General features: G+C 43.7%; 1 protein-coding gene across 2 annotated transcripts in view; it reads right to left on the bottom strand.

Moving 5' to 3' along the window:
- Positions 1–3,075: 3,075 nt before the first annotated feature.
- LOC119972742 (cytosolic non-specific dipeptidase-like) overlaps positions 3,076–22,395 on the bottom strand; it is a 37,916-nt gene continuing 18,596 nt past the window's right edge. For both annotated transcript variants that reach the window (XM_038810051.1, XM_038810052.1), the window contains exons 5-12: positions 20,832–20,920; positions 17,750–17,950; positions 17,037–17,121; positions 15,252–15,412; positions 13,013–13,177; positions 10,761–10,902; positions 5,399–5,546; positions 3,076–3,440 (exon numbers count right to left, since the gene is read on the bottom strand). In XM_038810051.1, the coding sequence (XP_038665979.1) occupies positions 3,374–3,440; positions 5,399–5,546; positions 10,761–10,902; positions 13,013–13,177; positions 15,252–15,412; positions 17,037–17,121; positions 17,750–17,950; positions 20,832–20,920 (1,058 nt within the window). In that variant the 3' untranslated portion in view covers positions 3,076–3,373. The remainder of the gene's footprint in view (positions 3,441–5,398; positions 5,547–10,760; positions 10,903–13,012; positions 13,178–15,251; positions 15,413–17,036; positions 17,122–17,749; positions 17,951–20,831; positions 20,921–22,395) is intronic.

Raw genomic sequence — 22,395 nt, 5'->3', positions numbered from 1 at the left:
GGGCATCCCGGCAGCAGCAGCTAATCCTGTACCTGGGGCATCCCAGCGGCAGCAGCTGACCCTGTACCTGGGGCATCCCGGCAGCGGCAGCTAATCCTGTACCTGGGGCATCCCGGCAGCAGCAGCTAATCCTGTACCTGGGGTTCCCGGCAGCAGCTAATCCTGTACCTGGGCTATCCCGGTGGTCTGATGCCTGTTAGTTGTTCAACTGGCACCACCATTCAGGACTGGATGTGACGGGACTACTGAGTTTAGATCTGATCCACTGATTGTGGGAATGCTTAGCTCCGTGTATCACAGTGTGTCCACTTGTTTGGCACGCAAGTACTCCTGTGTTGCAGCTTCACCAGGTTGACACCTCAGTTTTAAGTATGTCTGGTACTGCTTCTGGAATGCCCTACTGCACTCATTGAAGGGTGGTTTTATGGTAATAGTAGAGTGAAGGAATATGCCAGGCCATGAGGTTACAGATTGTGGTTGTATATCATTCTGCTGCGGTCAATGTCAGTGCCTGATAGATGCCCCTCTCCACAAGGACTGCATGCTGGTTACTCCTATCAATACTGCCATGGACGGGTGCATTTGCAACAGGCAACTTGGTGAGGATGAGGTGAAGTAGGTTTTTCCCTCTTGTTGGTTCCCTCATTACCAAACTTAGCAGCAATATTGTTTGGGGCACAGCCGAGCCACTTCAACGAGCATTCAAGTCCAGTATATCCTGTACTCTTCTCACCTTCAGTGCTTCTTCCAAATCATGCCCAACGTGAAGAGGTACGGCCTCAACAGCTTAGGGTGGGTGGTAATCAGCAGGTTTCCTTGCCAATGCTTCACCTGATGCCATGAGACTTCATGGGGTTCAGTCAGTATTGAGGACTCCCACAGTGACTCCTTCAAGACTCTTTGCCACTGCACTATCACCTCTGGTGGGCCTCTCCTGATGGTAAGACAGGATATGCCCAGGAACGATAATAGTGTCAGGGACATTGTGCAAGGTATAATTTACTGCACATGACTTTGTCAGACTCTTACTTAAGTAGTCTGTCACAGCTATCCCAATGTTGGAGGAGGACTTTGCCTGTCACAGCTCTCCAAACGTTGGAGGACTTTGCAGGGTCAACTGGACCGGATGCACTGCTATCATTTCTAGCAGCTAGATTGATGCCAGTCTGCCTAGCTTCATTCCTTGTATACAATAGAGTGACTTGCTAAACGATTTCAGAGGGCAGACTATTTAAGAACTAGATTCCCTTCCCGAAGGAACATTAGTCATTTGAACATACAAATGAGGAGCAAGAGGCGGCCATTCAGGCCCTCGAGACAGCTCCGCAATTCAATAAGATCATGGCTGATTTCTCCACATTTCCTATATCTCCTATAACCTTCCATCCACTTTAGCTTAAAAATATTCAAAGACTTTCTTGCCCTGGCGTTTGAGGAAGAGAATTTGTCCGTTGAGGAAGAGAATTCCAAAGACTCATGATCCTCTGAGAGAACGTCTAATTTGTGTCTTAAATGGGCAACCCCTTTTTAAAACAGTGGCCTCTGGTTCTAGATTCGCCCACAAGAGGCAACATCCTCTCCACATCCACCCTGTCAAGGCCCCTCAGGATTTTATGTTGCATTCAAGTCACCTCTTACTCTTTGAAATTCCCAACTGATACAAGTATGTCTGTCAAATCTTCCCTCATAAGGTAACCCTCCCATTCCAGTATTAGTCTAGTAAACCTTTTCTGAACGGCTTCCAACATATTTACATTCTTCCTTAAATAAGACCAATTGTACACACTACTCCAGATGTAGTCTCGGCACTGCCCTATATAACTGAAGCATAACCTCCCATTGTATTCAATTCCCCTCCCAATAAATTATACTATTACACTTAATTACTTGCTGTACTAAGGCACGCAGACCCTTCTGCATCTCGGAGCTCTGCTTTTTAAAAAAAAAAAGAAATGGGTGTTTATCAGTGATGTCAGATTGTGAATGGAGCTGGGCTGTCTGTCAGCTTTTTACTTTTGTTTTAGGCTGTTTGCTGCAGGGTGCGAGATAGTTTTGTTTTCAGTGTTGGAGCTGAAGCCAGACCAAGCATTGTACTGCTGTTCTCTCTGCCACGAACAGACTATCTCTTGATCATTTGGTGAATTCAGAATTATAAATGTTCTCAGTAGTGAATGTAAACCTAATGTGCTTCTGTTTAAAGGTTTTTAAAAAAAAAGTATTGTGGAAGTTAAAAGGACAACTTAGTGTTGTATTCTTTGGGGGTTGTATATTTGAATTAATGGTTGCTAAGATGTTCACTATGTTTTAAAAAAGTTAACTTGAGTTCATAGAATAAACATTATTTTTCAAAGCAAAACACTTCTCCATTTCTGCTGTACCGCACCTGTAGAGTGGGCCGTGTGCTCCCCATACCACAATCTATTAAACGTTGTGGGTTAGGTGAACTCCACGATAGACTTTGGGGTTCTCTAAACCCTGGCCCATAAAAGTTGTGAAAAGAACTAGAGTTCAGAATTTCTTTTTACCCGAAGTATGATTGTAGTTTCGGTCTCCTTGCCTGGCAGAATGGTGTAGGTAGACTGTAAAACCAGACAGGGATACAAACCAGGAGCCGTAAACTGGGATTAGGCTTGATGACTCTTCCTCAACCAGCACAGAAATGACGGGATGAATCACCTTCTCGTGTGCTGGGAATTTCTGCAATTCATACCAGGTAAAGTCCTTGTGGATTTGCAAGAGTATCTCTATTGCCTCCATGTTTATTCCATGATTCAGAAACTCAAGCAAATTTTTATTTGATTTGCCATTGAAAGGGAAATAACAGAAGATAAAAATAAGTGGGCTAATTGCTATAAATGCAAAGTATTGCACATAGGAAGTGGGGCAGGTGTGAAATCATAAACTGCAGCTTTTGATTAACCATTGGTTGCTCTCGTAACCGACTACATCAGTAAAGCTCCAAGGATTAGGAATATTGTAATTGGAGGGGATTTTAAACAAAAGCCGATATACTAATTTTATTTATAATGAAGCAAAACCCCTGCATTCCTATTATTTTCAAACAGAAATTCCAGATTTGGAGGTTTGAGTATTTAATCACAGCCATGTTACTACATCATTTACAACAAGGTACAATAATTCACAAGAACGTTTGAGCTGGACGAGTGATTATCAGCACATTCAAAATGTAATCTTACAGTTCAGCTATAAAATAAATCAAATCAGGATCTTTTAATATTTACACTTTGATTGCACAGTAATGTATCTGCTACATAACATTATCCGGAATTATGTCCTCACACAGTATACCATTTTCCATTGGATGTGCAGTTTTAGAAATCACTTCAGCAATTCTATCAATCTGGTACCATTTTCACTTCAACAAAGAAATTTCATGGAAGTAAGCACTAAGCACCTTGATTCCCTGAATATAGTTGGTCCTGTTGGAGAAACAACAATTTAAAAAAGGTTCCATCATGCATCATTCCTCCAGCTTAAACTATTCCCTCAAACTCTTCTCTCTTGGCTTCCTCCCCTCTTTGTCCAATCAACGGCAGCAGTGCCATCTGTATCCTGCCCCCATTCTCTCTTTAAAACCCACTTCATTGACCGGCTTTTGATCACCCCTAACTTGGCTCGGTGTTCATTTTCTGATCCTCCTTGGTCAAATACTTTGTTTTCTGCATTAAAAAGCAGCTACATAAATCTAAATTGTTGTAGTACATCTCTCTGCCTAATATCAGTGAAAGTGCTGGAAGAGGTATTAAAAAAAAAACACAATGGACACATTAAAAACAGAATAAGGTCCAAATGCAAACCAATATTTATTTGATGAAGTTGCATTTTGATGCTTTGTGCTCGGTTGCATTACACCATTTTAAGGAGAGCTCGATGAAGTACACGGGGAAAGGAGTGGAAGGGCCTGCTGACAGGTTTAAATGAAGAGTGGGAGGCGGCTCAGCGGCATTAGGACCAGCATCAACCAGTTGGGCCAAATGGCCTGTCTCTCTGCTGTAAATTCTATGTTATACTTTTATTTATTTTTTTTAAATTTAGAGTACCCAATTATTTTTTCCAATTAAGGGGCAATTTAGCATGGCCAATCCACCTAGCCTGCACATCTTTGGGTTAGAACACAGAACAGTACAGCACAGAACAGGCCCTTCGGCCCTCGATGTTGTGCCGAGCAATGATCACCCTACTTAAACCCACGTAACCCAACAATCCCCCCATTAACCTTACACTACGGGCAATTTAGCATGGCCAATCCACCTAACCCACACATCTTTGGACTGTGGGAGGAAACCGGAGCACCCGGAGGAAACCCACGCAGACACGGGGAGAATGTGCAAACTCCACACGGACAGTGACCCAGGGCCGGGATTCGAACCCGGGTCCTCAGCGCCGTAGGCAGCAATGGATGTTATACTTTTATAATAGACATATTCCCAACTTTACCCTCAAGCAGAGGGCTCTCATTTTGAGAACAGAAATTTCAACCTTATATCCATTTGGAGCCACTCGGCTCCTCTCAGTATTTTGACTGTTCCTGCAGAGTAGAGCAGAGTAGGGCGCACACACCTAGGGTAAGGTGCTAAATTTGATCTGATCCTTCAAAAGAGGGGAACTGTCGATATCCCCCCCCCTCTTGCACTTTGTAGAGGTATTATCCGGAGAGGAGAGGGGATTAAAAACATTAAAGGAAATAATGTGCTTGTGCATAGATAAAGAATCTGAACAAATAGGCTGGTCCCGCTTTCCTCTCCCATAGAGGGCAGCAAAAACCCATGGACCTCAGTCCAACGTGTGTGGGGGAGCGAGCGAGGGCAGGAGGGGGGAGCGAGCGAGGGCGGGGGAGCCAAGGGTGGCAGGGAGGGAGGGGAGAGAGAGAGAGAGAGAGGAGAGAGAAAGGGAGAGCTTTTAGGATGAAAAGTTCAAAAATATTTTACAGGATGCAATTATATCAATTCTCGTATTATCAGGACTACTCGACCAAGGGCAGCACGGTAGCATGGTGGTTAGCATAAATGCTTCACAGCTCCAGGGTCCCAGGTTCGGTTCCCGGCTGGGTCACAGTCTGTGCGGAGTCTGCACGTCCTCCCCGTGTGTGCGTGGGTTTCCTCAGGGTGCTCTGGTTTCCTCCCACAGTCCAAAGATGTGCGGATTAGGTGGATTGGCCAAGCTAAATTGCCCGTAGTGTCCTAAAAAGTAAGGTTAAGGGGGGGTTGTTGGGTTACAGGCATAGGGTGGATATGTGGGTTTGAGTAGGGTGATCATTGCTCGGCACAACATAGAGGGCCGAAGGGCCTGTTCTGTGCTGTACTGTTCTATGTTTTATGTTCTAATAATCTCAAACAGACTCACGTGGACAATGCTTAACAAGAATATTGCCTCTTACCGGTTGATTTTTTCATTCTGTGAGTGAGCGCCATCATCTGCAGCTCCAATCGGCAGTAACATAACATTTTTTCCTGTAGCTTCTTGGAATGTCAAGGTAACTGGAATGCTTCCCCCTTCTCTGGTCATATCCGGTTCAACTCCAAATACTAAACAGGAAGAACAATTTAGACAATTTACATTGAAACAAGATTAAAAATGAGTGCCTTGTTAACAAATTACACACTTCAATCGTGCACTAGAATTCTGACCACAAACATCTTTGCGCAAGATGTCGCTTCTTTGCTCAGATCAATGGCACGATGGCACAGTGGTCAGCACCGCTGCCTCAGTGCCAGGGACCCGGGTTCAATTCCAGCCTTGGGTCACATTTGTGTGGAGTTTGCACGTTCTCCCCACGTCTGCGTGGGTTTCCTCCAGTTTCCTCCCACACAGTCCAAAGATGTGCAGGTTAGGTGGATTGGTCATGCTAAATTGTCAAGTGTCCAAAAGGTTGGTGGGGTTACTGGGTTACAGGGATAGGGTGGGGGACTAGGTAATCTGCTCTTTCAGAGGGTCAGTGCAGACTTGATGGGACAAATGGCCTCCTATGATTCTGTGAACACCTCTAGCCTAAAGTCTTTAAAAATAAGGTAAATTGGTTCTGTCTTCTCACCCTTTGTGTTGCTATAATATAAAAATGAAACTATCTTGAATATCTGTTCGTTCCCATTATCCAGCCAGAAGTCTTCTTCATTATGGTAAATTAAAAGCTCCCCATCACACTCGGTTTTCCAAAAAGCAAAAATACTGTGGATGTTGGAAATTTGAAATAAAGCAGGAATGCTAGAAACACAGTAGGCAATGACAGGATGTGTGGAGGATGAAACAGTTGACATTTCAGATCTCTGACCTTTCATCAGAACCTACAGCACTTGTTTAAGCTGCTATCTTTTTCTTACTTCAGTTGTACATTTCCACTGGCTCAGCTTCTGCAAACGCCGCAGGATGCATTTTACACTTTGCTCTCCTGGTGTACAGCATTATGCACTGGGAGCACAGGTACAAAGTTCAGCTGTTACTGCAGGATTTCTGTGGTCAGAATTGAACTTCTGTGCAATCCAATGAAGCTCATTTCACTGTAGACGTAGTTTTCAATATTTAAAAAAAAAAATTGAATTACTGGGGTGAGTAAAGTGTTACGGGAAAAATATGAACAAGAGATGTGTGACACAACTGCACTGCATATTGGACAAAGCTAGATTGGATGGAGGATAAACTTCTATTTTTAAACAAAGATTCAAAAGTTTGGAAGTGGATTTATTTTCGTGACACGATTTTAAAAGATCTAATTGTGCTATTCTGTACTGGCAAGGAGTGACAGATTAACATGGGATTTAGAATAGCAATCAGATTCATCCTGTGCTTCCTAGAGAGGGAGGAATGAAACTTCCTATAGATTGCGATTGCTTAATGTTTTTCAGTGCGGATAATACTGCTCTTGGCTGTTGCAATCTGGGTGCACTGAAAGACTGTGATTACTACAAAAAGTTAGAAGCAATTATACAGAATACACTGCATCTATAACTAGACATGATGTGGAGATGCCGGCGTTGGACTGGGGTGAGCACAGTAAGAAGTCTTACAACACCAGGTTAAAGTCCAACAGGTTTGTTTCAAACACGAGCTTTCGGAGCACGGCTCCTTCTTCAGGTGAATGGCTTGCCATTCACCTGAAGAAGGAGCCGTGCTCCGAAAGCTCGTGTTTGAAACAAACCTGTTGGACTTTAACCTGGTGTTGTAAGACTTCTTACTCTATAACTAGAGCGTCCCTCTTGTCGGGTACAATTTAGTAACCAGTAAGTTGCAAGGTTTTGGGGAGATATTGTGGAGTTTCAAATATTTTCTTTGTGGGGTCAAGGTGAAACTTCTAATTCAACAACAACTTTTAGTTTATTCATTTTTCTCCCATTTTTTGCTTTCAAAACTAGCTCTTCATTATTCTGCCATTGGCACCTTCTCTAGACATTGGTTTTGCATTGTCAAGTCTTTTGTTACTCATTCTAACACAGAACATTTTTGTTCTTTTATTCACCCTCCCTCCCTCCTTTCCTTTGAACCCATCAGATTTCTAACCTCTTAAAAGTTCGACCTGAAGTGTCAACTCAAAAGCTGTCAGACTTGCTGAATAGTTCCATCTTTCCCTGCTTGTTTTTCAGATTCCCAGCATCCACAGTATTTTGCTCTGGTTCAAACAACTACATCCAACACAAGTTAGGGAAGTGTCACCATTACACTTGCATAACAATTCATTAGGAAAGGGAATAGTGCCAGACAATTGGCAAGCAGCGAACGTTAATCAAAAAAAAGGCAATAGACCAGGTCCAGAGATCTAGAGAACAGTTAACTGAATGTCACAATGAAGAAAAGAAAAAAAAATAGAATCTTTACTCAAAAAAGAAAACCCATCAAGAAACAAAGTCAGAACAGAAGGTTATGCTTGACCAACCTTATTGAATTATCTGAAGCAGCATACAAGGATAATGTAATGAAAGTAAAATATCTGGATTTTTAATAAAGGTCTTCGCTAAGTTATTCATTCTACCAGATCATACTAGATTCACAACTAACATCATAGGGAATGAGCCAGGACGCATAACAAAATATCTCTCTACAAAGAGTCAGGGTTAAGAGCAGCTACACAGAGTGGCAGGCAGAAGGTGGGTAGTGGCGTTGCACAGCAACTGGTGTGGGGCCTACTGTTCACAATTTACAATGATTTGGATTTGGCAATCACCAAGATTTCTAATTTTGCGACAGCGCCAAATTGTTTGGGGTGGGACAGGGCGTGGGGAGCGGCAGTTAAGTAACAACAGGAAAATATGACAAAATACAGGAATGCATTAATAAACTTGAAAATGGATGCTTAACTGGCTCATGAATTTTAAAATTGATAAGTGAGAGCTGGTGCATTTTGGTTGGAAAAATTAGGTCACATGCACTTATCATAGAATCTTAGAACCCCTACAGTGCAGGAGGAGGACATTCGGCCCATCGAGTCTGAACCAACCCTCCCTCCCCTAAAGGGGCACCCTAACTAGACCCAACCCCCCCCCTATCCCCATAACCCCATCTAGGGGCAATTTCCAGTCCACCTAACCTGCACACCTTTGGACTGTGGGAGGAAACCAGAGCACCCGAGGAAACCTTTGCAGGCACAGTCACCCGAGGTCGTAATTGAACCCGGATCCCTGGCGCTGTGAGGCAGCAGTGCTAACCATTATGCCACTTAAAGCTTAGGGAAGAGACGAAGTGGGGATAGAGGAAGAAAATGTTGCAGAGGCACAGATTCACCAATCATTAAAAGTAATGGTGAACAAAGGCATAGAAAATAAAACATAAAACCAAACAATGGAGTTCATTTCCAGAGCTGGAAAAGCAGTGAAGTCACGGTAAATTTATGATTCAGGCCCCACATTGGATTATGATGCACAATTCTGGTCTTTATATTACAGAGGGAGTATACAGGCACTGGAGAAGGTCCAAAAAGATTCACAAGAATGTTACCAGAATATGAGGTTATAATCATCATGAAAGACTGAACAGCCTGGGGCTTTTTCTATAGATTTAAGCCTTTCAAATAATGACAGTTTCTACTGGTGGTGGTGGGGGGGGGGCAAAAAATAAAAAGGCAAATTAATAAGATAATCAATCACTAATAAATCTAAAAGGGAATTCCGGAGAAATGTCTTTAGGTGGTAAAAATATGCAACATTGGCCATGGCACAGTGGTACAGTGGTTAAGCACTGCTGCCTCAGTGCTAGGGACCCAGGTTCAATTCCGGCCTTGGGTGGCCATGTGGAATTTGCGTACTTTTTCCTTGCCTGCCTGCGTGGGTTTCTTCTGGGTGCTCCAGTTTCCTCCCACAGTCCAAATATGTGCAGGTTAGGTGGGATTATGGGGATAGGGCAGGGGAGTGTTGTCTAGGTAGAGTGCTCTTTCAGAGGGTTGGTGCAGACTTGATGGGCTGAATGGCCTCCTTCTTCATTGCAGGAATTCAATCGTTAGTGCAACAGGAAATTGAGGCGCAGATACATTAAAGGTCTTAATGTTAGGGCAGCACGGTGGCCTAGTGGTTAGCACAACCGCCTCACGGCGCTGAGGTCCCAGGTTCGATCCCGGCTCTGGGTCACTGTCCGTGTGGAGTTTGCACATTCTCCCCGTGTCTGCGTGGGTTTCGACCCCACAACCCAAAAATGTGCAGAGTAGGTGGATTGGCCATGCTAAATTGCCCCTTAATTGGAAAAAATAATTGGGTAATCTAAATTTTTTTTTAAAAAAAGGTCTTAATGTTTTGGAGTGTTTAATGTTATTTTAGAATAGGAAACTTCACAATTACAAAGCTGGTCACAGCAATTTAAGCTCACTTTTACAGGTTACATATTGTTTTGTAGAATTCCTTAGGCCAATTGTTCCTGGCATGTTAACAAAGTTTGTTGGGGAGATGGTATCTGGTATCAAAAGCTGACATCCATATGGGCTTGTGTTCACACCAAAGATTTGTTTAACCTAGGAGCCAATATTGAATAAGAAAATACACCAGCTTCCTTTCAAGTCACTTTTGTTAGTGCAAAGACCAATGATTGGAGAGTTGTTTTTGAAACACTTTCCATTCAGATTGCAAAGGGCTCAACATGATAGAAGATGGAGAACAGGTTATTGAAATTAAGTAGATTATAAAATTTGCAGGTTATCAGTTGGTTGTGAATTTTAATAATTTAACGCAGCTCCAATGCACACAGTCTCACGTGCACAAATAAATATGAAGTATTCATTATACAAGTAATCGTGATAAAGCACCAATACTGTAATCTGAAACTGCATAATTCAGATACAAGCTGGGGCCTCACGGTAGCATGGTGGTTAGCATCAATGCTTCACAGCTCCAGGGTCCCAGGTTCGATTCCTGGCTGGGTCACTGTCTGTGTGGAGTCTGCACGTCCTCCCCGTGTGCGCGTGGGTTTCCTCCGGGTGCTCCGGTTTCCTCCCACAGTCCAAAGATGTGCGGGTTAGGTCGATTGGCCATGCTAAATTGCCCGTAGTGTAAGGTTAATGGGGGGATTGTTGGGTTACGGGTATACTGGTTACGTGGGTTTAAGTGGGGTGATCATTGTTCGGCACAACATCGAGGGCCGAAGGGCCTGTTCTGTGCTGTACTGTTCTATGTTCTATGTTCTAAGCTGTCTCAATTGTTAAATCTGCTCTTCACACCGTACCAGGTTAGTACAACTTTAACTACTGTACAAGGTCTGGATGACTTGTGCAGGTATTAGCATGTTTAAGGTCACTAATACAGAGCAAGTATTCAAATTCCTTCACCAACCTGTTTTCATTGCATTCTTGCCAGCTTGGTAATGAGGATGGTTACAATCTGCCAACCAGGCCTTTGCACCATGACCCATGTAGACCTTCAATGAGTTGGGACTCCCATATTCAGCAAAGATTTTTTTGATGTAATCCACCACCTAAATAGCAACAAAAAAAAAAATCAAATGAATAGAAGGGGGAAGGGAAATGGGAGGGAGAGAAAAAGTTGGAAAACTGCAATTTATATTACACAGAAAGTATCCAAATCCCTCCGTGACTTTTGATCTACTATAATCTGTAATCAGGTTCCACTTTGTCACTCAGCATGGGATTTAACGAGGGGAATTGGAGCAAAGCGAAATGACCAATGTAACACAGCTCTCAAAACATATTTCTAACCAATATACTATTAAGCCAACAAATATCATTCACCGCTGTTGGAGTTACAAGTCGGCGCAATTGTTCTTTTTGTAGGTAAATGAGGAAACCAACGGCACTGCTCAAAAGTAATTAATTGACTAAGATGTATGTTAGTAAATTTTCTTCATTTTTTCATGGGGTGGTAATTGGTTGGAATGGATTTTGAGATGGAGGTGGGGGATGGAGCGGACACACCCAGTCATATTTTCCATTTTGTCAGGTACGGATTGCAAATGCTCCAGCCTCTTCTTTTGCAGACATGCTGAGATCCTCCATTGTTTGAGGATGGGATGTTTTTAGAACATCCTCCACCCCTCGTTAGTGGTTTAATGACCTCCCACTGATCACAACTGGATGCAGCAGGTCTCCAGATGTGGGTGCGTAGCATTGTTTCCAATATAAAAACTGAAAACTCTGTATATAAAGGCAAGTTCATTTTTTCAAAATATATTGAATAGTGGACGATTGCCTCCTAATACTTTTCTGGAATTTGGGTTAAACAAAAAAAAAACAACAGGCTATGGTGGATTCAGCTGTTGGCACGAAAATATTTTCTTTCCCCAGATTTCTGTTTGTCATCAGCAAACACTGGGGTCTAAAGTAGCAAGTCTGCGATAGAAGAAAAGAAGCAATATACAATTACTTAACCAGCATAAACACCACACCATTACTAATGGTTCTAATGTAACTCCTTAAAGATAGCATTACTGCAAACTCAAAAATGGATGACAGAACACAATTTCAATTGCTGGAGTTCTGCACACACTATCAGCCTGTCGATGCCCCTTTATAACTTGTTGCTTTCATCTGCACAATCTACTGTGCCTGCTAATTTAGTACCATCTGCCAACTTGGAGACATAACTCTCAATAATTATAGTGAAAAGCTAATGCTCTCGTACAGATCCTTGGAAAAGCATTCACCATAACTCACTAATCAGAAAATATTCCTTTAATCTGCTTAGATATATTTGAATTTCTTATTAATATGATTGGCTTCTTCATATATTCAGACATAAGTGACTCAGAATATTCTAACCACGGCTCGAAACAGTTGGAGCATGACTTTTCTACTTTTATTCCATCCCATTAGGAATGAAAGCTAGTGTGCGCCTTTTTATGGCTTCGCTGGCCTGTTTTTAATGACTGATGTATTTGTACACAAGAGATGCTATTGTTCCTCCCCTTCACCCTAGATTGGCACCTTCCAAATAATAAATCACCTCTCTATTCTTCCCATCAAAACATACTTCCTCACTTTTCTGTGCTGAACATTACTTGCTAACTCGTAACTAAACCTCATACGTTTATTGATCTTATTAATTAGCCTATTATGGGTACCTTATCAAAAATTACATTATGGCATTACCATTGAGGAGGCAGCAGAGAGAATAAACAAAGAATTCAATAAGGAAGGTCAAGCTAGATTTCCCCTTTTGAAATCCATCCATGCTGATTATTCATCATTATATTTCTCGTTTCTACCGATAAATAAATTAATACTACCCAATCTTGTTTAAACTGGGAGGGGACTTTGATTCCATCAAGTCTTGGCTTGTTTTGTATCAGGGCACCCCAGGTCAAAGAATATACAATTGAACATACAGTTCAAGTCACCTGGTTCCAGTAACCAAGCAGTTAATCAGTGGATAACTTGGTCAAATATATTCCAGCAGCTTAGGAGGAGTTAAAAGTACCAGAATTTTTCCAAGGGTGCTCATTGTCTTAGCAGAATGTACAAATGAATCAGGGGATCGAAGGAGATTCTGTGAAGTGCACAGGGTCTATGGAAGGTGACTGAGAAGACATAGTGCAAGACTAAATCAAAAGATTGTTCATTCCACTGTACCTGCTTTTCAACCACTTCTGGATCCATGTTGGGCACCAGTCGAATAGAAAACTTCCCAATAACTTTCCTAGGGATGACTGTTTTAGCTCCGGAACCAGCAAAAGCCCCCTCGATTCCATGTATAGACAAGGATGGGTATCTCCATCTGTGCATCAGAATTTGTTGCTGCGGACGATAATCAAAGGGGTCATAGTTTTTGACAGAAGTGAGCACCAAAGCATACAGGATATTTAACAAGCTTAATATTCACCTAATGAACACTGATGTTCACTAGGTCGGATGTATTGAACATCAAATGGCAGATTTGTTCTTGATTGCTGCATATATTGATGTGGTGTCAAAGTTGCAACATCGCATTTCGTGCCAAGTCAAAAAAACTTCTCAAATCCTTACAGCAAAAACCAACCGATACTGTACAATTCTGTATGCATTTTCAACTTGGTTCCAAAAACAGCATTGTTTTTTGTAGGTTTGAAACCAAAGGTGGTAGCCACAGAAATGCTAGGCCTCAAGGTATTTTCAATATGGTCTAATGTGATTCAGTCAGAGTTCATACAAACCTCGGAAAACAATTCTACTTATTTACATTCTGTAACAGCAATTGTTGGCTTAATATCAGCATCAACTTCATAGAATCCCTACAGTGCAGGAGGCCATTCGGCCCATCGGGTCTGCACCGGCCTTGCTCAGAGAGAGCACCCTACATAGGCCTAATGCCCGCAGTCCCAATTATGGGCAATATTAGCATGAGCAATTCACCAATCTGCACATCTTTGGACTGTAGGAGGAAGCCCAAGCAGACACGGGGAGAATGTGCAATCGCACAGTCACCCGAGGTCGGAATCAAACTGGGGTCCCTGACGTTGTGAGGCAGCAATGCTAACCACTGTGCCACCCTGTCTTCCGTGCAGGGGATAGTTTTCTTCGCTCTGTAAAAGTCAACTCTTCTGAATATTAATAGGCAACTTTGAGGTTCCTGTAATTAAGAACCTGGGGCGGGATTCTCCAATAATGGGGCTACGACCCAACTCCAGCGTGAAAACGCAACGGAATCACTCTGGACTTTCTTCAGGAAAGTCCGGAGATTTTTTCTTACCTGGAGGGGGCTCGAAGGACTCCGGAGTAGTCCTCGCAGCTCCAGCTGCCGATACAGGGCCCTGCACTTCCAGTCAGGGGTCCACGCGCGCGCTTGGCGGACCCACACCGTGGACCCCCCCCGCAAGAGAACCACGCCGTCGGGAACTCAGCCAGTTACACTTGGAGAATCGCTGCAGGGGCCTCAGTCAGTGACCCCCTACCACATCAACCGCGCACCATTCACGGCATTTCTCGAGGGACCGGAGAATTGCGGGAGCGGCGTTGCACCGGATTTCGCCGTCGACAGCCATTCTCCGGCCCGCGCCCATGGCGATTTCGGCTTGGAGAATCCCGCCCCTGGTATTGCTCCAAGTGGATCACCCGAGCTGATGTCATCTTGAAACACCTAAACTGTGCTAATTGATCAACCCGATCTCCATGGTACAAGAATTGAAAATGAATGGACTGGATTTTGCAGCAAGAAGTTATCAGTGCTCACCAAACCAGCAACTTCCGGTGTCCCCACTCTCATACATCAGTTACCAGGTCGAGACACCCAGCCTTCAAACACATGAAAGTTGTGAAGATGAAGTGCTTGGGTATCCGCTAAACATGCCAGGAAAAGCTAGTGATTGTAATCAAATTTTAAATTACTGCCAAATCGCCTCTCAGACATGGAAATTTTACTATTTCAAATGCTGAGTTTCAATTATTTTTGGAAATCTAAAAAAATTAATTTAAAATAAAACAACCTTTTTTTTTTAAAACTTGCCGTTTGTCTATCTCTCATTCAATCCTAGTTAGTCTTTAATTTGCTTTTACACTGAATCTATCTGACTGGTTAAGGAGTCACTCAGTTGCTTCCCCTGTTCTTCATCTCCTGAAGGGGGCGCTGCCGCTAAGATTAAAAGCTCAAATTCAATGGGCAAGTCTAAGTGCCATAGCGACTGCCATTCATTTGCCACTGACTGCAAGATCCAGGTCAGTATGAACAGTTTTAACCAGTGCAGATATAGACACATACAATTGTTTAAATTATTGCAGTTTCAGTTCCCTTCAGATTCACATCACGTGTACATAAAAAGAGGAGTAAGCAATTCAGAAAAACACACCTGCATTAAAACAACTGCCTACAGAAAAGTTTAATGACATATAAACGTACCTTAGTGTCATGCAGCAGCTTACAGGCACCTGTGTCTTTACAGTATTCTTCCATATCAAAGTCTATTTTATCGTACAACGTCTTTTCATCCTCCATGAGTGGCGCCACTGATTCATCAACACGAGGAATGAGAATTTTCCCCTTTCTGTCCACCAATTTGCCTATTCAAAGTCGGGATTTTGTTAGACAATTGGCATGACATGCCTACAAGTTTTAGTGCCTCTGCATCAAACAACATGCAGTCAGCATCACAAATGCCAAGCAAACACAGGCTGAAGAGTTTTAGGAACTCAAAGCCGGCTAGCTCTATAATTAAGCCTTTGAGCACAGAGAACATATAAAAGTCTACCCTCTTCTCGAAAATTTTAAATATGGAAAATTCCTGGTGCATCTCATTCCCTTTTTTTTTTCGAATCAGTGATTCACATTGCAAATGTGGTGGACGTGTTTGTGGGCAGCATGGTAGCACAGTGGTTAGCACAGCTGCTTCACAGCTCCAGGGTCTCCGGTTCGATTCCCGGTTTGGGTCACTGTCTGTGCGGAGTCTGTACGTTCTCCCAGTGTCTGCATGGGTTTCCTCCCACAGACCAAAGATGTGCAGGTTAGGTGGATTGATCATGATAAATTGCCCTTAAGTCTCCAAAAAGGTGAGGTAGGGTTACAGGGATAGGATGGAGGAATGGGCTACAGTAGGATGCTCTTTCCAAGAACCAGTGCAGGCTTGATGGTCCGAATGGCCTCCTTCGGCACTGGAAATTCTATAAATTGCGAAATGTCAGGTTATTATTGGCTATCGGAAGTTAAACTTTCCCAGGCAATTTCTGCAGAATCCTTGTGTTGGGACTTCAGAGGAGTCTTCCAAGGTTCAACCATCCAGAAACCAGGAGATTTGAGCCCAGATCTTTGGACCCACCGGAGCCACGTTTAAGGGCTTTACAAGTTAATGACCTTAACTCAAGGGTTTTTGTTAATTGTAGAAAAACATCACTGCAGAGAACTAGTTAGTTGTCATATTTGTATTGCATTTACTCAGCAGACTGCAGTGGGATGGTTCCGAAAACAAAAGTACACTTAAAAATCTTTTCAAATAGAAAAAAAAAAGTGTTGGAAACTCTCTTCTATGCAAATATTATTCAATTAAACAATAAAACAACAGTGTTGCAAACTTTCCTGTTGTTAGCAAGTCTGGAATGTTGGGGGGGGGGGGGGGGCAGGTAGTGGGAGAAACAGTCCAGGATGAGGCCTTGCATGTAAGCTGACCATATCAATTTCTAAAGGAACAGCATCCCCAATGTTCCCTTCCTCCCAATCAAAGGATATCAACATCTTACTTGTGTGGCAATTGAATAAATAAGGAGTTTAAAAAAAGAAATCTGATCTGACATTACAAGAGAATATATATCTAAATGACCAGTGTATTAATTATTTTTTTATTGTCACAAGTAGGCTTACATTAACACTGCAATGAAGTTACTGTGAAAAGCCCCTAGTCGCTACATTCCGGCGCCTGTTCGGATACATGGAGGGAGAATTCAGAATGTCCAAATTACCTAGGAGTTGTGAAGCTACAGTGCTCACCACTGTGCTGCCCAGCAAATAAGCTGTTTGGCCCACAGTTGACATGATTCCATTCATTTCTCCCCATGCTGTAAATTCTTTATTCAACATTTAGAATACATGGCCGTCTTTAATTACAAACTGGATCGATCTCTGTAAACCCATTTAAAACTAGATTGATCACGGTCAGCCCAATTACAGTAGAGTTATCAATTCATGAGTTCTTACCCAGTAAATATATCAGGTCTGTCATCGCTTCATGGATGGTACCACCAAAGACACCAGAGTGCAGATCCTTATTGGAGCATTCAACCTGGACATTGAAACCACGACATGTTAACATCTGTTGCTTCATATTTACACGGCATATTTACATCCTGTGCTGCCAGGTTACTGTTGCAATGTCTAATAGAGCACAATTCTGCATCTGACCCAAATGTAGTGCCCGAGGTACAGGGTGTACTAAAGCAGTTACACCCAACGCAGCGCTTCCATAAAGCTTTCACTACACTGATCCAGAACCAAAATAAAAAGGCAAAATACTTGGATGCTAGACATCGGAAATAAAATATTTTTACATCTTCTCTGTATCTTTATGCATTTCATTACAAGCCTCCTTTGGCTTTGCACAGTGGTCACTTCCTTCATTTAATCAGTCCCGCCCTCCCACAATCCTATTACTCCCTGCCTCTGCACTTGCAACTTCAGTGCAAGGCCATCGATCTGAAATATTGCTATTTGCTTCCATCTCCAAAGATGCTGCCTCAACCTGCTGAACGTTTTCTATTTTTAAAACCTAAAGACGCTGCTGCATATCGAATCTGGAATTTAAAAAACGCCTGGATATAAATTAAGCAACACTTAATTTAACAGGCATAAAATTCATCTTGAAACATTTTGAAGAACAAAAACCGCCCCTCCCAGAAAACAGCGCGATGTACCTCCACAAAGAAGTAGCAGATACCTCGAAGACCATACGTAATACAGGGTTTTTTCTTGCCAAGCCAATAATTGTCGGAAATGCAGACAAAATCTACACCCTTGAAAAAGGTGTCTTTGCGAGCATACACAAGGTCGTCAAGACCTTCTGATCCAGACTCCTCCATTCCTTCAAAGCAGAACTTGATATTCACAGGGATATCCTACGGAAAGATCACAAGGAATCAGTCACAGCTCTTCAAACGTGCTGCTTTGATTTACACAATCTGACACTTCAAATGTGTTCCATGGAAAGACAAGCCACCAGAAAGGCTTCCCCACAGAATTAGAATGAGTTATTTACTTGCACAGCGGTACAGAAAGGAAAACGTATTAAATACACATATCGAAAGAATCAAATCTTTCATCAAACAAACCGGAATAGTCAATCATGCTTAACCTCACAGCTCCAGGGTGGCGTGGGCTTAAGTAGGGTCATTGGCATACAAGACACCCAGTGCTCCCTGACCCCTTCACAATTCTTCACCACTCAGCCAAGGCCCGAAATGCCATCATCCAGGGTTCAATCGCCAACGCAAAATATATCAGGGACAATGGACATCCTTGCCTCGTTTCCCTGTGCAGCCCAAAATACCCCGGGTTAATCACCTCCGGGAACTGGGCCTCCCTTTCTCCCCCCGCCAACAGGGTCATAATTAAGTTTAGCAAACTCGCTTTCTTCCCATACTCATACTGCATCCCCCACGCCCGCCACAGCTGACCCACCACCCTTCCCGTTGTCAACCAGTCAAAAGAGCCCCTGCAGCCTCTTTCTTTCCACCAGCATCTCCTTCCTTCCTGGGAGTACCTCCTACCCACCACTATCTCAAACAATCGCCGCTTCCTCTCCCTCCCCGTCCTATCCATGGGCCAATGAAATAATTTCCCACCCGGACCACCGCCTTCAAGGCCTCTGAAAATATGTGGTCGCTGATACCTCCCCATTCTGAATGAGCTCAACATAATTCTTCGCCACTGCCACCTTCCCACAGAACCCCTTGTCTGCCGAAAACCTCAAATCCAACCTCCACACCAGCCCCTGCGCTTGACTCAAACAAAGTCTCATGTCCATATAGTGCAGAGCACGGTCCAAAATCATTAATCCCGCATATTCCGCTCCTTCCATCCCCATCAGCACCGCTCAGCTCACCACAAAACAAAAGTCAATCCAGGAATATACCCTGTACACATGCGGGTGCCCAATCCTCCACAGATCCACCATCCCCTCCATAAACCTGCCCAGCTCTCACCTCATTCCTTAATGATCGGTCAGCTGCAGGGTTTGAACGAGGGAACTAAGTGTATTATCTCCAAATTTGCAGTTGACACAAAGTTGGGTGGGGGGGGGGGAGCTGTGAGGAGGATGCAAAGACGTTTCAGACTAATTTGGTCAGGCTGAGTGAGTGGGCAGCTGCAGTAAAATGTGGGTAAATGTGATATTATCTCCTTTGGTAGCAAAAATAGGAAAGCAGATTATTACTTGAATGGGTGTAAATTGAGGGACGTGGATTACTCAACGGGACCTTGGGGTATCCTTATGCTCCCTGAAAGTAAGGGCGCAGGTACAGCAGGCAGTAAAGGCGGCAAATTTTAGGCTTCATAGCGAGGAGGATTGGAGTACAGGAATAGGGATGTTTTACTGCAATTGTACAGGGGAGTCTGGAAGGCCCCACCTAGAATAAAGTGTGCAATTTTAGTGTCCTTATCTGAGGAAGGATGATCTCGCTATGGCGTGCAGCAAAGGTCATCAGGGTGATTCCAGGGATGGCAGGGCTGCCATGTGGAGGAGATTCACAGTTAGGACTAAATTCATTAGAGTTCCAAAAAGTGAGACGGGATCTCATAGAAATGTACAAAAGTCTAACAGTATTAGACAAGGTACATCGGAATTTTCCCGATTGTCCAACTAACTGAAACCAGGGACTGGATTCTCCAAAGATGGGGCTACGTCCCCATGCCGGCGTAAAAAAGCTGGCATTTCACACCAGACTTTCCTTTAAAAGGATTTACATCTATTCACCTACCTTGAAAAGGCTGGCAGGGCCCCGGAGTGCTTCTCGCAGCTTCAGCTGTGGATATGGGCCCCTGCACTTCCGGTTGAGAGTCTGCACATGCGCACAGCGGCGGCCTGCAGTGGCCCCGCCGAACGCGATGGCGGGCTCAGCCGGCGGACCAGGACCAACAAAGAAGGTCCCAACGATGGTCCCTGCGCCGCTCGATCTAACCCGCCCGGACACCGCCCCAGCTGCCCATTAGAACCCCAACCCCCGTACTTGATCCCCCCCGCACCCCCCACCAGGGCAGCCGCGGACTGAGTCGGTCAGACGTGGTTAGAACCACGCCGTCGGAAATTCGGCCGGTCAGGACCACAGCATCGCTGGGAGGGCCTCTGGCAACGGCCACCCCAGCCGCACTGGGTAAATCGCATGCGAGCGATTCTCTGGGGACCGGAGATTCCAGCCTGAGGTTTCAAGAAAGAATTGGAGAAAATTGAATGAGTTGGGAAAGCAGAGGGGGAAAAAGTTGCATTGTTTGCACCTGATTCTAAGAGTTGAACAAACATTCCAAAACTTTGAAGTGGAAGGGATCATTTTTGTACTATATAGAAAGTTTCCCTGACCAACAGTGCTTCAGGACTTAGTTAACACTGTTTGCGCTCTCATACCTTGAGCTAAATATTTTACAGATGAAGCCTTTATTCGGAAGTCTTTATTCAATGAAAATCCAAATCTTAATCCAGTAAACTCTTGAGGAACAGAGCATTTGGAGCATCAAACTTTTCAGGAAAGGGACAATATTACACTTTTGCAGTAATAAAATAAAAAGTGCCCGTTGAAGTTCACATTCCAAAATTTGTCCACACAATGGTAGTGATGTCAAAGACCCATCAGCTAAATTTTCCACCAATTTCTGGAGTGTGAATTTAGCAACTGGCAAGGAAAGACTGCAGTTAGCACAAAACTTTGAACTGTTCTTTGCCTTCCAGAGATAATGCATTACAACACACAGAACAAACATCTAGCGCTAAAGATAATGTTTTATTACCTCCTTTAGTTTTTGAAGAGCTTCAATGCAGATCAGCCATGCCAGCACTGGTCCTTTATCATCAGTGGAACCTCTCCCATATAGTTTGCCTGTAAAAGTTTAAAATATTATATAGATAGAACAGTACAGCACAGAACAGGCCCTTCGGCCCTCGATGTTGTGCCGAGCAATGATCACCCTACTTAGATAGATAGATAGAGAAATACAGCACAGAACAGGCCCTTCGGCCCACGATGTTGCGCCGAACTTTTGTCCTAGGTTAATCATAGAATTTTGGACAATTTGTCATGGCCAATCCACCCAACCTGCACATCTTTGGACTGTGGGAGGAAACCGGAGTACCCGGAGGAAACCCACGCAGCCACGGGGAGGATGTGCAGACTCCACACAGACAGTGACCCAAGTCGAAATCGAACTTGGGACCCTGGAGCTGTGAAGCAATTGTGCTATCCACAATGCTACCGTGCTGCCCTTAAGAAGTTAACCTACACTCCCTTATTCTACCCTAATCCAAGTACCTATCCAATAGCCGTTTGAAGGTCCATAAATTTTCCGACTCAACTACTACCACAGGCAGTGCATTCCATGCCCCCACTACTCTCTGGGTAAAGAACCTACCTCTGACATCCCCTCTATATCTTCCACCATTTATCTTAAATTTATGTCCCCTTGTAATGGTGTGTTCCACCCGGGGAAAAAGTCTCTGACTATCTACTCTATCTATTCCCCTGATCATCTTATAAACCTCTATCAAGTCGCCCCTCATCCTTCTCTGTTCCAATGAGAAAAGGCCCAGCACCCTCAATCTTTCCTCGTATGACCTACTCTCCATTCCAGGCAACATCCTGGTAAATCTCCTCTGCACCTTTTCCAAAGCTTCCACATCCTTCCTAAAATGAGGTGACCAGAACTGCACACAGTACTCCAAATGTGGCCTGACCAAGGTTTTGTACAGCTGCATCATCACCTCACGGCTCTTAAATTCAATCCCTCTGCTAATGAACGCTAGCACACCATAGGCCTTCTTCACAGCTCTATCCACTTGAGTGGCAACTTTCAAAGAACAATGAACATAGACCCCAAGATCTCTCTGCTCCTCCACATTGCCAAGAACCCTACCATTAACCCTGTATTCCGCATTCAGATTTGTCCTTCCAAAATGGACAACCTCACACTTGTCAGGGTTAAACTCCATCTGCCACTTCTCAGCCCAGCTCTGCATTCTATCTATGTCTCTTTGAAGCCGACAACAGCCCTCCTCACTATCCACAACTCCACCAATCTTCGTATCATCTGCAAATTTACTGACCCACCCTTCCACTCCCTCATCCAAGTCGTTAATGAAAATCACAAACAGCAGAGGACCCAGAACTGATCCCTGCGGTACGCCACTGATAACTGGGCTCCAGGCTGAATATTTGCCATCCACCACAACTCTCTGTCTTCTATCGGTTAGCCAGTTTGTTATCCAACTGGCCAAATTTCCCACTATCCCATGCCTCCTTACTTTCTGCATAAGCCTACCATGGGGAACCTTATCAAATGCCTTACTAAAATCCATGTA

This window comes from Scyliorhinus canicula, chromosome 10, assembly GCF_902713615.1.
Source record: "Scyliorhinus canicula chromosome 10, sScyCan1.1, whole genome shotgun sequence".
In the NCBI taxonomy this organism is placed as follows: Eukaryota; Metazoa; Chordata; class Chondrichthyes; order Carcharhiniformes; family Scyliorhinidae; genus Scyliorhinus; species Scyliorhinus canicula.
This window is presented reverse-complemented; position numbering and strand designations above follow the sequence as displayed.